The sequence below is a fragment of the Aotus nancymaae genome, unplaced genomic scaffold, assembly GCF_030222135.1.
Source record: "Aotus nancymaae isolate 86718 unplaced genomic scaffold, 86718_ANA_hifiasm-v0.15.2.pri h1tg000076l, whole genome shotgun sequence".
Lineage (NCBI taxonomy): Eukaryota > Metazoa > Chordata > Mammalia > Primates > Aotidae > Aotus > Aotus nancymaae.
In genome coordinates, this window is record NW_026988491.1 from 19972716 (window position 1) to 19986093 (window position 13378).

The 13378-nt window shown below is 43.4% G+C and overlaps 1 protein-coding gene across 3 annotated transcripts in view; it reads right to left on the minus strand.

The window, feature by feature from the left end:
* SMC1B (structural maintenance of chromosomes 1B) overlaps positions 1-13378 on the minus strand; it is a 90502-nt gene that overhangs the window by 74888 nt on the left and 2236 nt on the right. For 2 of the 3 annotated variants that reach the window (XM_012449465.3, XM_012449464.3), the window contains exons 2-4: positions 10758-10946; positions 8225-8337; positions 7932-8135 (exon numbers count right to left, since the gene is read on the minus strand). In XM_012449465.3, coding sequence (XP_012304888.1) covers positions 7932-8135; positions 8225-8337; positions 10758-10946 — 506 coding nt within the window. Of the gene's footprint in view, positions 1-7931; positions 8136-8224; positions 8338-10757; positions 10947-13378 lie in introns of those variants that run through there. The other variant, XM_064368207.1, reaches the window with a different exon arrangement.

Here is a 13378-nt window from a genome sequence, read left to right on the forward strand (position 1 = left end):
CAAAGTTTAAGAAGTTATGGCTCAAAAGGTAAACAGGGACAAGATCAGTACACTTTATAAGAGACAAGATTCTCAGTGCAGCAAGAAGCACTGCACTGGAAGGTATTATGCATGGAAAATACAAGATCTGATTTGCATTTCAAAAATCTCACTCTAACTACTGTTAGGGACAAGTTGCCTCAAAAAACCCCCTCAGTGCAAGCTGACCCCCGCCCCCATTCTGATTGCTCTGCAGCTGCATTCCTGAACTCCTATCTAGGTGCTAGAATTAAGCAAAGTCTGATTACAGCGATCTAGGCAGTTCCAGGAAGGACAGGGAAAACAAATGTTTGTTATCCATACTTGTAAATTCCTGTTTTACACAGACCCGTAAAATCTGTAATTTTAAAACTGCCACCACAAAAGTCAGATGATGTATTGTAAGTCTGTCACAAGTTAACAAACTATTTCTGTGCCTGTTACAAGCTGACAGATTATCTCAGTCCTGAAACTCTCTTATGCCCCTCTCATCCCATATAAACCCCTGGTTTTGTAAGCTCAGGGCTGCCTCCTCTGATTATTACAGGGCAGCCAATAACACTTGCTTGCCTGACTTTGGGTCTACTCTTCTTTCTCTCGGCCATTTTGGTGCTGAAACCTGGGATGGGGTAGGCTGTGGCCGAGCACCCTTAGAGGGCTCTCTCTCTCTCCCCTTCTATCCCTCCCTCCCTCTTCTATCACTTCTCTCCCAGCCACCCTCCCCTTCTCAAGCCTACCAAAGACCTGGAGAATCTCCCAGACTCTCCCACTGATGACAACTTCATCCACCATCAAAGCCTCCACCAGAGTAAGAGAGACTCTTGCCATTTACCCAGAACCCCTGACTGTCTCTACCTTCCCAAAAGACCCAGTGTTGGGCCAAAGGCTTCCTCCAGCCTCCAGGCCTTCAGTTCCTCCATTTCAGGGACGCCTGACTCAGCAGCTACCTCCTCTATTCTGGACAAGGCCCACAGGACAGGAGACGCCCTCTCCCGCTGTCCTTGTCAATCCCAGTCTCTTCTTCCTCTGTCTCCCTCCCCTATCTCCTATGGGAGCTTCTCAGTTTACCCCTTCCAAAACAACCCACCCTTGGGTGTCTCCTGTGTAATCTCAATGTTCTCAGCCTCTGTTCAAAGGTCCATCCTAAGAAGGCTTATTTTTTTTTACTGTAATACTGCTTGGCCTCAATACAAATTAGATAATGGCTCCCAATGGCCCAAAAATGGCACTTTTAATCTCAATATACTTAGAAACTTAGACAACTTTTGCCATTGCAATGGGAAATTGTCTGAGATTCCTTATGTTCAGGCTTTCTTCATTCTCTGTAGTCATCCTTCCCTTTCAGTCCTGTTCTACTTTCCAAATTCTTCCTTACTCCAAACTCAACTCTCCCCCATCACCCTCCCATGGCCCCAGCTGACAACTTGTCTCCTGCCACACTCCCCACAGCCCCAGCTGATGACTCCTCTTTGACCCCACCGATTTTCCTCTTCCTTGACTGCATCATAATCCTCCACTGGAATATCATAATCCTCCACCGTACGCCCCTGCTCCAGCCCTACCCCCTTCTCCCCGTCTCTCCAACCACCCACTTCTAACTTGGAGTCCTCCCCATCTCCACCCCTTACCCATTCTCAAACCCAACATGCCCAGCAACCAGCTCCCTTGCTTCCCCTCCGGGAGGTAGCAAGGGACAAAGGAATCATCTGAGTCCACATCCCCTTCTCCCTCTCCGATCTCTCCCAAACTGAAAAATGTCTCGGGTCCTTCTCCTCCAATCCTAATACTTATATTGAAGAATTTAAATATCTCACCCAGCCTTACAAACTCACTTGGCATAATCTCGATATCATCCTTTTTTTTACTCTCCTTCCGGAAGAGAAGGAAAGAGTGTGGCTCGCAGCCCAGGCACATGCCAATAATCTTCATAGGCAAGATCCTACAAGGCCCACAGGAGCCGCTGCTGTCCCTCACTCCTCCGTAAATTTTTAAAACCTCAAAGAAATTTCCCAAAAAGCAGATGAAAATCCTGTCCAGTTCCTTTCCCACCTTACAGAGGCTCTCCAAAAATACACTCGAGTCAACCCTGCCTCCCAAGAAGGAATTACTGTTCTTCATACCCATTTTATCTCTCAATCTGCCTCTGACATCCAACACAAACTTAAAAAGGCTGAAGATGGCCCACAAACTCCACAACAAGACCTCCTTAACCTGGCCTTCAAAGTCTTCAATAATAGGGATAAGCAAAGTAAATTAGATATAGCCCAAAGAGATCGTGCTAAATACCAGCTTCTAGCTGCAGCTATCCATCAACCTAGCCATAGTACCCAAGGGCACAAAAGACCCTATAGCAGTGGCCCTCCCAAGCCTTGTATTAAGTGCAGCACAGAAGACCACTGGGTGCAGGCATGTCTTGACCCACGAATGCTGAAAAGCCCTTGCCCATTCTGCCAGCAGACAGGCCACTGGAAGTCTGACTCCTCTCAACACACAGACGGAAAAGCCTGCACCTCAGAAACACCACCCATTCAGCAATACAAAAAATGAAGAATCCCTTGTACTCCAGTAGCTCCTTGGCCTAGCCGCTGAAGGCTGATGAGGCCCAGGCACCCCCGACCCCATCTGTCATCATTGCATCAGAGGCCAGGGTAACTCTACTAGTAGCAGGTAAGCCGATTTCTTTTTTAATCAATACCATGGCCACTTTCTCAGCTTTGCCTGAATTCTCAGGATCCCTCTCAGGTCTCAGTTGCGGGGGTTGACGGACTCATCTTGCGCCCACGTGCCACCAGACCTCTTACTTGTTCCCTATTTAATACTGTTTTCTCACACTTTCCTTATCATGCCTCATTGCCCTACCCCCATCCTAGGCAGAGACCTTCTAACCAAATTCAAAGCTTCCATCACCTTTTTCTGTTCCCCAAAACCAGATTCGCTCCTACTCCGCTCTGCCACCATGCCAGCCCTCGACCCCTCCCCCCAATATCCACTCCCTGCTTCTCTTGTTAATCCAATAGTGTGGGATACCACTACCCCTTCTCTAGCAGCTCACCATGATCACATCAAAATCCAGCTAAAAGACCCCTCCAAATTTCCCAATGTCTCTCGGTATCCCATTTCATTTAAGGCACCTAAAAGGCTTACAACCCATTGTAAACAGACTCCACTTGCAAGGCCACCTTAGGCCAACTTATTCTCCATACTATATCCCTATATGCCCTGTCACAAAGACCGGATGGGTCATATGGCTAGTCCAAGATCTCCAGGCTATCAATCAGGCAGTTATTCCCATCTAGCCAGTAGTTCCCAACCCCTTTATGCTCCTTTCCCTCATCCCTCCAGACACAACCCATTACACTGTAATAGACCTAAAAGATGCCTTTTTTACCATTCCTCTTCACCCTGATTCCCAATATCTCTTTGCTTTCACGTGGACTGACCTTGAAACCCTCCAGTCACGACAATTTACTTGGACAGTCATCCCCCAAGGCTTTAGAGATAGCCTCCATTTCTTTGGACAAGTTCTAGCTCAAGACCTACCTCACCTCCCTAGACCTCTCCCTTAGCCGGCTCCTCCAGTACGTGAACAACCTCCTCCTCTGTAGTCCCTCCCTAGAGGACTCTCAGATTCATTCACACTATTATCCAACTAAACTTTCTTGCTAGTAAGTGATATAGGCTTTCCCCCTCCAAAGCACAACTCTCCAGTCCAACAGTGATGTACTTAGAGTCCAGCTCTCCCCCAGGGCCTGAGCCATAACCCCAGAATGGGCAGCACTGATAGACAGCCTGCCCCCACCCACCTCTAAAGGTGAAATCCTTTCTTTCCTAGGACTAGCAAGCTTCTTCAGACTATGAATTCCCAATTTTGCCCTCCTAGCCTGGCCCCTCTATGAAGCAGCTAAAGGCCCTCCAAATAAGCCCCTAAATCCTTTACACGACATAATCCCTAGCTTCCACAAACTTAAAGCCGCCCTCATAACCATTCCTGCTCCATCTTTGCCTGACCTCTCTCAGCCCTTCATTCTCTACACAGCTGAAAACAATGGAATAGTCCTTGGTGTCCATGGCCAACAAAAAGGAAGTCCTCCTACCTTCATTCCTATAGCTTACCTATCTAAACAATTAGACAACACTGCCCGAAGGTAGCCGACCAGCCTCAGAGCCCTAGCAGCAGCCACCACCCTAGCCTTAAAAAGCAAAAAACTAACATTCGGTCAAAACACTACAGTCCACATAATCTACAAAATCTCCTCTGTTTGCCAAGCACTAAGCACACTTTCTCCTTCTCATATCCAACTACTCAATGCCCTCTTTATTTTTTTAGTTTTTGCTCTCAGTTGTGGCATATACCTTTGCAAATAGCTCTCTTTCTTAAAAACCCTGAGTTCCCCCTCTCCAAAAGTGCTCCTGTCAATCCTACATCTCTACTTCCAGTATCTTCCTCCTCACCCACCCACTACTGCACTGAAATCCTTGATCACCTACAGCCTCATTTCTGTAATATCTCCCCTAAACCTCTCTCCAATTCTGACAACCAGTTATTTATAGATGGCGCCTCTTCCAAGTCAGTCAACTTCCATAAAATCGCTGGGTATGCAGTCATCTCCCTTAACTGAGTAATTGAAGCTAAACCCCTACCCCCAGGGACCTCCTCCCAAAAGGCAAAACTTACAGCTCTCACCAGGGCCCTAACCCTCTCCAAAGGCAAACAAGTCAACGTTTTTACCAACTCCAAACATGCCTATCACATTCTCCATTCTCACACCACCATCTGGCAAGAGAGAGGATTTCTTCCTGCCAAAGGAACCCCCATCACTAATGGTCCCCGTATTTATCAACCCCTCCCAGCTGCACACCTCCTGGCTAAAGCAGGAGTTATACACTATTGAGGACACCAAACGGGGTCAGATGAAATCTCAAGAGGAAGCAGAAAGGCCGACAAGACAACAAAAGAAGCCTCCCTTTCTTCTGCCCCTGCCCCTCTCCTCATTACCCCCGCAATCCAACCCCAATATCCCCCACTGAAAAGACTTCACTGCTACAAGAGGCCACCTCCCCAAACAACCCCTCTCAACTCCTTCCCCCAAGTATAGACTCTGATTCTTCCTCAAGTTCCTAACTTTTTTAATAGTCATCCCCACTGCCTCTGCTCCTTCAAAGTTTCTTCTCACTTCTACAAGGCTCAAACAATCTCTCAATCTCACTCACTCCTTGTTACTACGCTCCAACTCTCTGCTTGCTTCCCATTACTGGACCTGTTTTTCCTTTTCCTCTACTGCCTGCTCAGCTATCCCAATTTCGCAGCCCTGGGACCGTATTCCCATTCGCTTTTCATACACCTCTAAAAAGGCTCTGCCTTTGTAGACAGAGCCCTCACCCTCACTGGGAACTATCCCACTACCCTCGCTAACAGAGCTACCAAACCTCTCCACATATGCTGCCAATTACAACTGCACAAAACTCCCTCACCCTGCCATCCACGGTCCCGTTCTTATGTGTCACCTCTTCCAATGAACACATACACATAGGCACTATCCCTCCCTCTGCCTGTGGCTCAACTCAAACCATCTCTCATCCCTCTTCCCATATCTCACTCTGAGTAGATTATTCAGTTTCCCCTTGGTTTCCGCACTACCTCCCCTCCTGCCTCTCAAACACAGAAACCCCTGCCCTAGACAGGAGTTCTCAAAGGAGGGTCTCTCTCCTCTTCACGCTGTGTTGCTGAAGCTGAACGAGTCCCTCCAAAAGAGGAACCTACACACTCCAACACCTATTCTCAATCCACTTGTCTGCATTAACACCGAAGGCATCTTCTTCCTCTGCGGATTCACAACCTACTTCTCTCTCCCTGCCAACTGGACAGGTACTTGCACCGTAGTCTACCTTACCCACAACATTAACCTTGTCTCTCCAAACCAAGAACGCCCCGTCATTACACCCTCTCATTACTCCCTGCTACATTACATGCTTGCTTAGAAAGAGCAATACAGTTCATTCCCTTATTAGTAGCCCTCGAAGTCACAACTAGTGTCAGGTTAAAAGCAGGAAGCCTATGAACCTTAGTCACTCTCTCAAGACTTCCAATCGTCACTAGAAGAAATAGCAGACTCTATTACTCACCTCCAAAACCAACTAGACTCTTTAGCGGCAGTCACCCTACAAAATCGCAAAGGTGTAAATCTCCTCACTGCTGAAAAAGGAGGTCTGTGCCTCTTTTTAGATGAACAATGCTGTTTCTACCTCAATGAATCTGGGTTAGTACAAGAGGCTGTCAAAAAACTCAAAGACCAAGCACAAAAACTTAAAGACAGTCAGTTCACCTGGACCCAGTAGTTCCGTAACTCCTGGGCACCCTGGCTACTGCCCCTCTTAGGTCCTGCCATAACCCTTTTCCTCCCAGCATTTGGCCGGTCTCTTAACGACTCCTCATTCAGTTTTTACAGGACTGTATTAAAGCTCTCACCCATGGAACAATACAAGATATAATGCTGCTCCAAGAATACTGACAGCTCCAGGAATGACAATCCCTACTATCTAGCCCCCCACCCAAACATCGCCCCTATCCACCAATAAGCAGCCAGATAACAACAGTACCCCTCTTCTATTACCTATTGAAAGGCTGGAATGTTAGGGACAGGCTGCCTTAGAAAACATGCTCCGTGCAAGCTGACCCCTGCCCCCACTCTGATTGCTCTGCAGCTGCATTCCTCAACTCCTATCTAGGTGCTACAATTAAGAAAAGCCTGATTACAGTGATCTGGGTACCTCCAGTGAGGACAGGGAAAACAAATGTTTGTTATCCGTACTTGTAAATTCCTGTTTTACACATAGTGTAAAATCTGTAATTTTAAAACTGCCACCACAAAAGTCACAGGATGATGTATTGTAAGGCTGTCCCAAGTTAACAAACTACCTCAGTGCCTGTTACAAGCTGATAGATTATCTCAGTCCTGAAACTCCCTTATGCCCCTCACACTCCATAAAAATCCCTCCTTTCGTAACATTGGAGCTGCCTCCTCTGATTGTTATGAGGCAGCCTGGCAAGTTAATAAAACTTGCTTGCCCGACTTTGGGTCTACTTTTCTTTCTCTTGGCTAACCTTACAACTACAACCAAAGTCAAGGTACTATACCAGGCATTGCGAAGAGGATCAAGAAATATCACAGAGGTACATTTGCATGTAATGTGGTCATGGCCTCCTAGGACGTTCTCAAGACCCTTTTAGGGAGTCCTGAAAGCAAAACTATTTTCACAATAATACTAAGACTTATTTGTCTATTTCAGTGTGTTGACACTTGCACTGACAGTGTGGATAAAATTGCTAGGCCTTAAACATAACTAAGATTTAACACAAAAGTGTTTACGAGAATCCAGCTGTCTTTTATTAAGCTAGACATTAAGGAAATTATAAAAGTGGTAAACAATGTCTCTCTTCTAATTGGTTTTGGAAAATATAGTTATATTTTATAAAATTACTTATGTTAACATGTAATGAATTTATTACTATTTATTTGTACAGGGATCATTAAAATATTTTAAAATTTTCCAGTGTTAATTTCAAATACAATAAATATTAATAGATAATAACCCATATGAACAAAAACTCTTGGGGGTCCTCAATAATTTTTAAGAGCATAAGGGGGTTAATATCCAAAATTTCAAAGCCTTTGCCACATAAGACAGAAACCATCAAGCTTGTTTTTAGTTGGGAAAATCAGACATTTTTCTAGTTCAGGCTGTCCTGCCTATTTGGAAAGAAAATCTGAAACAGTGGGAGCAAAAAGTTTATGTTAATGAATACTGTGCTTTAATTGTCTTATACTATTAATCTTCTTGGTAACCACCTAGTGATTCTAACAGAGAAAGTTTTGTATCCAACACTGAATGGTTATATCTTCATAACATCTTACCTCTTCCTTCTCTAATTTTGCTTGTTTGCGCTCTGCTGCTACATTTTTTTTCTTATTAAAATTAAACTGTGCATCCTCGTCAGCTTTTTGTAACTTTCTTTTCTTTTCTTCATATTCTCCTATAAGCTCTCCTGAAGTGCTGATTTCCTCAAAAAACTGGGTCCTTTCTTTGGGTTTTTTCAATGAAATCGACTCTACAGTTCCCTTTTAAAAACAGCAAAGCGCATCAACATGTAAAATATAGTGATGTATTTTCAAAACTCTGAATCAAATAAACTACTACAGCTACTTACCTGAAAAACTAAACAATTTTGTGCTTTGACTATTATGCCTATCTTTTCTAACTCTGAAATGTAAATAGAACGACTCACAAGATTATCATCAAAGAGAAATTCTGAGCATCCCCCTAAAATAAAAGAATAAAGCCTGTTAAAAATATATCAGATATATCTCAAAATCCATTGAAAGTTTAACAAAATTAGTTTTCTTATTGAGATGGCCAGTTATGTAATAATATACATGGCAATAAATGCATTTAATGAGTCAACAAATATTGAGTGTCTATTATATGTCAAGGTCTATTTTACAGTGGCAAACAAAAGACATGAAAGTCTCTGATCTCAGGGAGCATATATCCTAGTCAGGATGTAAAAGGAAAATAAATCTCAGAACCCCCCCTTTTTTTTTTTTTTTGAGACGGAGTTTCGCTCTTGTTACCCAGGCTGGAGTGCAATGGTGCGATCTCGGCTCACCGCAACCTCTGCCTCCTGGGTTCAGGCAATTCTCCTGCCTCAGCCTCCTGAGTAGCTGGGATTACAGGCAGGCGCCACCACGCCCAGCTACTTTTTTGTATTTTTAGTAGAGACGGGGTTTCACCATGTTGACCGGGATGGTCTCGATCTCTTGACCTCGTGATCCACCCGCCTCGGCCTCCCAAAGTGCTGGGATTACAGGCGTGAGCCACCGCGCCCGGCAGAACCCCTAACTCACTAAGCCAAAGGGAAAAGTCAAGCTGGGAACTAGGGCATGCAAACTTGCTCCTATTTGGTTCCTAAATAATACGGTTGTGAAGATTAAAAAAAAAAAAAAGAACTGCATGCCTCCCTCACAATTTATCCACAGAGAAATTCCTTGTGGGCCCCAAGATCTTTACCCTAAAACAGTTCTGCTGAACTGACAATATAAATTGATAGCTTATCTTCACAGGTACAGGACAAAGGACAGAACTCAAAGCCATCCCTCTGCTCATTAGAGATAAATGCAAATGTGATTGACTCCTCTGCCCTATGTTTATCTTTTTTTTTTTTTTTTTGAGACGGAGTTTCGCTCTTGTTACCCAGGCTGGAGTGCAATGGCGCCATCTGGGCTCACCGCAACCTCCGCCTCCTGGGTTCAGGCAATTCTCCTACCTCAGCCTCCTGAGTAGCTGGGATTACAGGCACGCACCACCATGCCCGGCTAATTTTTTGTATTTTTAGTAGAGACGGGGTTTCACCACGTTGACCAGGATGGTCTCGATCTCTTGACCTCATGATCCACCCGCCTCGGCCTCCCAAAGTGCTGGGATTACAGGCGTGAGCCACCGCGCCCGGCTGTTTATCTTTTTTTTTTTTGAGACAGGGTCTTGCTCTGTTGCCCAGGTTGGAGTACAGTGGTGCAATCTTGGCTCCCTATAGCCTAGATTTCCTGGACTCAAGTGATCCTCCCACCTCAGCTAAGTACTGGGACTACAGGCTCATGCCACCACACACATCTAATTTTTTGTAGAGACAGGGTCTCACCATGTTGCCCTGGCTGGTCTCAGTTCTCCTGCTGTGGCCTCCCAAAGTGCTGGGATTACAGGAATGAGTCACCATGCCCAGCCTGTATTATCCTTTTTTTTTTTTTTTTGAGACAGAGTCTCACACTGTCATCCAGGCTGGAGTGCAGTGGCACGATCTCCACTCACTGCAACCTCCGCCTCCTGGGTTCAAGGGATTCTCCTGCCTCAGCCTCCCGAGTAGCTGGGATTATAGGCGCCCACCACCATGCCCAGCTAATTCTCTGTATTTTTAGTAGAGACAGTGTTTCACTATGTTGGCAAAGCTGGTCTTGAACTCCTGACCTTGTGATCCACCTGCCTCGGCCTCCCAAAGTGCTAAGATTACAGGTGTGAGCCACGCACCCGGCCCCAGCATATATTATCTTATATAAAAATGCAGATTCACTGAGCTAGCCTAATGCATGTCTATTCCTCTACCCTCATCACATGTGAATAACTGATCAAAGAATGCAACCACTGATCTCTTATCTGTCCACGTCCTTTAAAAAAAGTTTCTTCCTCTTTCCCCAGTACTCACCCTTTTCCTGTAAATATATATATATATATATATATATATATATACACACACCACAAATTAAAACATTTCACTCAAATTGCTTTTTGGTCATAGAAAAAACTGTGTAAAGCCAAAAATATGCATACAATTTGTTCGTCATGAAGAAAAACTGATAAAGAACCTCGAGAATAAACTTTATAATTTCTCTGTCTTCAAGGTACTCCCTCCTTCATCTCAACTAAATAACCAGATTTTAAAATGTTATTTGACAGTAGGGTATTTGAACAATTATGTCTATTAAGGAAAAGCAGACATAATTGGAGAATTATGTGGAGAATCAAACAGGTTCTGTTACTTGCTTCTGAGATTTGCTATGCAAGAGAAAAAAAGAATTCTAGCTCGTTATGCCAGTAGAATAATAAATCATATCCTCCAAAGAAAGAAAAAATGAGCAATCTTACTTGACTCTTGAAAAATAAAATGAAAAAAAAAATTTATAAAAAAATACCTCGGATAATCCTTGCAAATGTTTTCTCTTTGCCACTTTCCTCCACATATATAATTTTTACACTTGCAGAAGAAGAAACAGGTTTTCCAATATGTGCTCCATGAATGAGTTCTTGAATACTTTTCACTCTTAAATTAGCTGGTTTCTCTCCCATTACAAAACTAAGTGCATCCATTACATTAGATTTTCCTGGGGGAAAAGAGATAAAACATTATTCATTCTTAATGATAAAAAGCCCTGCAGAGCTGATGAAATCAGGCAACCAACTGAAGTGAAATATAGCCAATACACATGTCCTTTTTTATCAATGTCCAAAATGCACGACTGAAAAATTTGATGTAGATAATTTGTTTCTTCTACGCATCTACTGTAGACTATTAAGAGGTCTAAATTTAAGGATTGAAATACACAAATCTAAATCCCAGCTCTCTTCCATTATTAGGTATCACAGCATGGCAAACCATTTAACTTCATGAAGTTTCAGTTATCCTCATTTTGTAAATATGGAAACTATCACCTAAAGCATTGGTGCAACACCAAATCCTCATATACTTTAAAAAAGAGAGGCTAAGACTGGGCATGGTGGCTCACACCTGGAATCCTAGCATTTTGGGAGGCTGAGGTAGGTGGATCACCAGAGGTTAAGAGTTCCAGACCAGCCTGGCCAACATGGCAAAATCCCGTCTCTACTAAAAATACAAAAATTAGCTGGGCATGGTGGTGTATGCCTGTAATTCTAACTACTCGGGACGCTGAGGCAAGAGAATTGCTTAAATCTAGGATGCAGAGGTTGCAGTGAGTAGAAATTGCACCACTGCACTCCAGCCTGGGTGACAGAGAGAGACTCCAACTCCAATTGCAAAAAAAAAAAAAAAGAGAGGCTAACTAAATCCAGGATCTTTTCAAGGGCTAGATTAAAACTGTTTATGATTGGTATGAGAGTGGTGCTACAGAAAATTTATATAGCAGGTCTGAGACTGTTATCTTTTGAAAGTCCCACTTACTAGGTGGGCTGGCTCACAGGGATTTGGATTTGGATGCTGAGAGGGTTTCTAACATTCCCTTTTAAGAGTGGCTCACTGTGCCTAAACTATTTGTGCAAACAATGAGATTTAAGTTGAACATATGCTTTCTTCCTAGAACTCTGGAATATTAATTTATAATTTCTTTTGAAGAAGGTCTGGCCTAAGAAGATTCTGGAATTTGGGTACATGATAGGCAAACGGTGCCTATGTGACAATCTCCCAACAAAAACACTGCACATTGAGTCTTTAGTCAGGTTCCCTGGTGGGTAACATTTCACATGTGTGGACTAGTTGCTGGAGGAATGAAGCAATGAGTGACACCAATGGGTAAGGACTTAGAATCTTGCACCTGATTTCCTAAGACCTTGCCCTATATGCCCTTCCCCTTTGCTGAGTGTGCTTTGTATTTCTGCACTGTAATAAATAATACTGGTAGTACTCCTTTGCTTTGTTCACTGCAACCTCTGCCTCTTGGGTTCAAGCAATTCTCCTGCCTTAGCCTCCCATAGCTGGGACTACAGGCACATGCCACCACAGCTGGCTAATATTTTGCATTTTAGTAGAGATGGGGTTTATATAGATGAGTCCAACTATATGTAGAGTACTGTGAGTTCTCCCAACAAATTAATGAACCTAAGGGTAGTTGTGTGCCTTCCTAACTTCAATATTAAATTTGTTACCCAACCATTGGCCCATGATTTTCTCCAAGACAATTTCCTAGGTGCAATGTCAATGCAGCTATCACCAACGCTATTATTTCCCCTTTTCACATCTCCCCTATATCCACAAAACAATTTCAATTTTCAGGCCAGTTGCAGCAGCTCACATCTATAATCCCAGCACTTAGGGAGGCCCAGTCAGGAGGATCACCTGAGGTCAGGAGTTCGAGACCAGCCTGGCCAACATGGTGAAACCCCATCTCTACTAAAATGCAAAATATTAGCCAGCTGTGGTGGCACGTGCCTGTAGTCCCGGCTACGGGAAGCTAAGGCAGGAGAATTGCTTGAACCCAAGAGGCAGAGGTTGCAGTGAACAAAGCAAAGGAATACTACCAGCCACTAGAAATATGTCTTAGTTTTAGAGGTTTAGGATCTTTCTAAAAAGAACTAGAAGTAAATTGCTTTAAATTTACTTAGCTGAGTCTCAATCAACTAACAGGCATGAAACAGCTTTTTTGAGTTAATAGATAATCTGCACATTGAGGGCCATTGTAAGTGCAAATAGGACAAGATAAACATTCACTGAATTAAATTATTAAGTAATTCATTACGTATTAAGTAACAGAGCTAAACAGACACTTTTTAAATCAGTAAGTCAATCCTTATTTAAATCTGCCTAAAATAAATACTTCCCCATCCAAATCCATTCATTCCATTAATATTGTCCCTGCCTAATAAAGGTTATATTCTGTTAAGTGAGTCAAGGCAGCATAACATACCACAAAGTGGCAACAATCCAAACATCAATTGATGAATGGATAAACAAAATATAGTATATTTATATAGTGGAATATTATCAGCAATAAAGAGGAAATAAGTACTAACACAAGAGACAACACAGATGAACCTGAAAAAACATTATGCTAAGTCAAAGAAG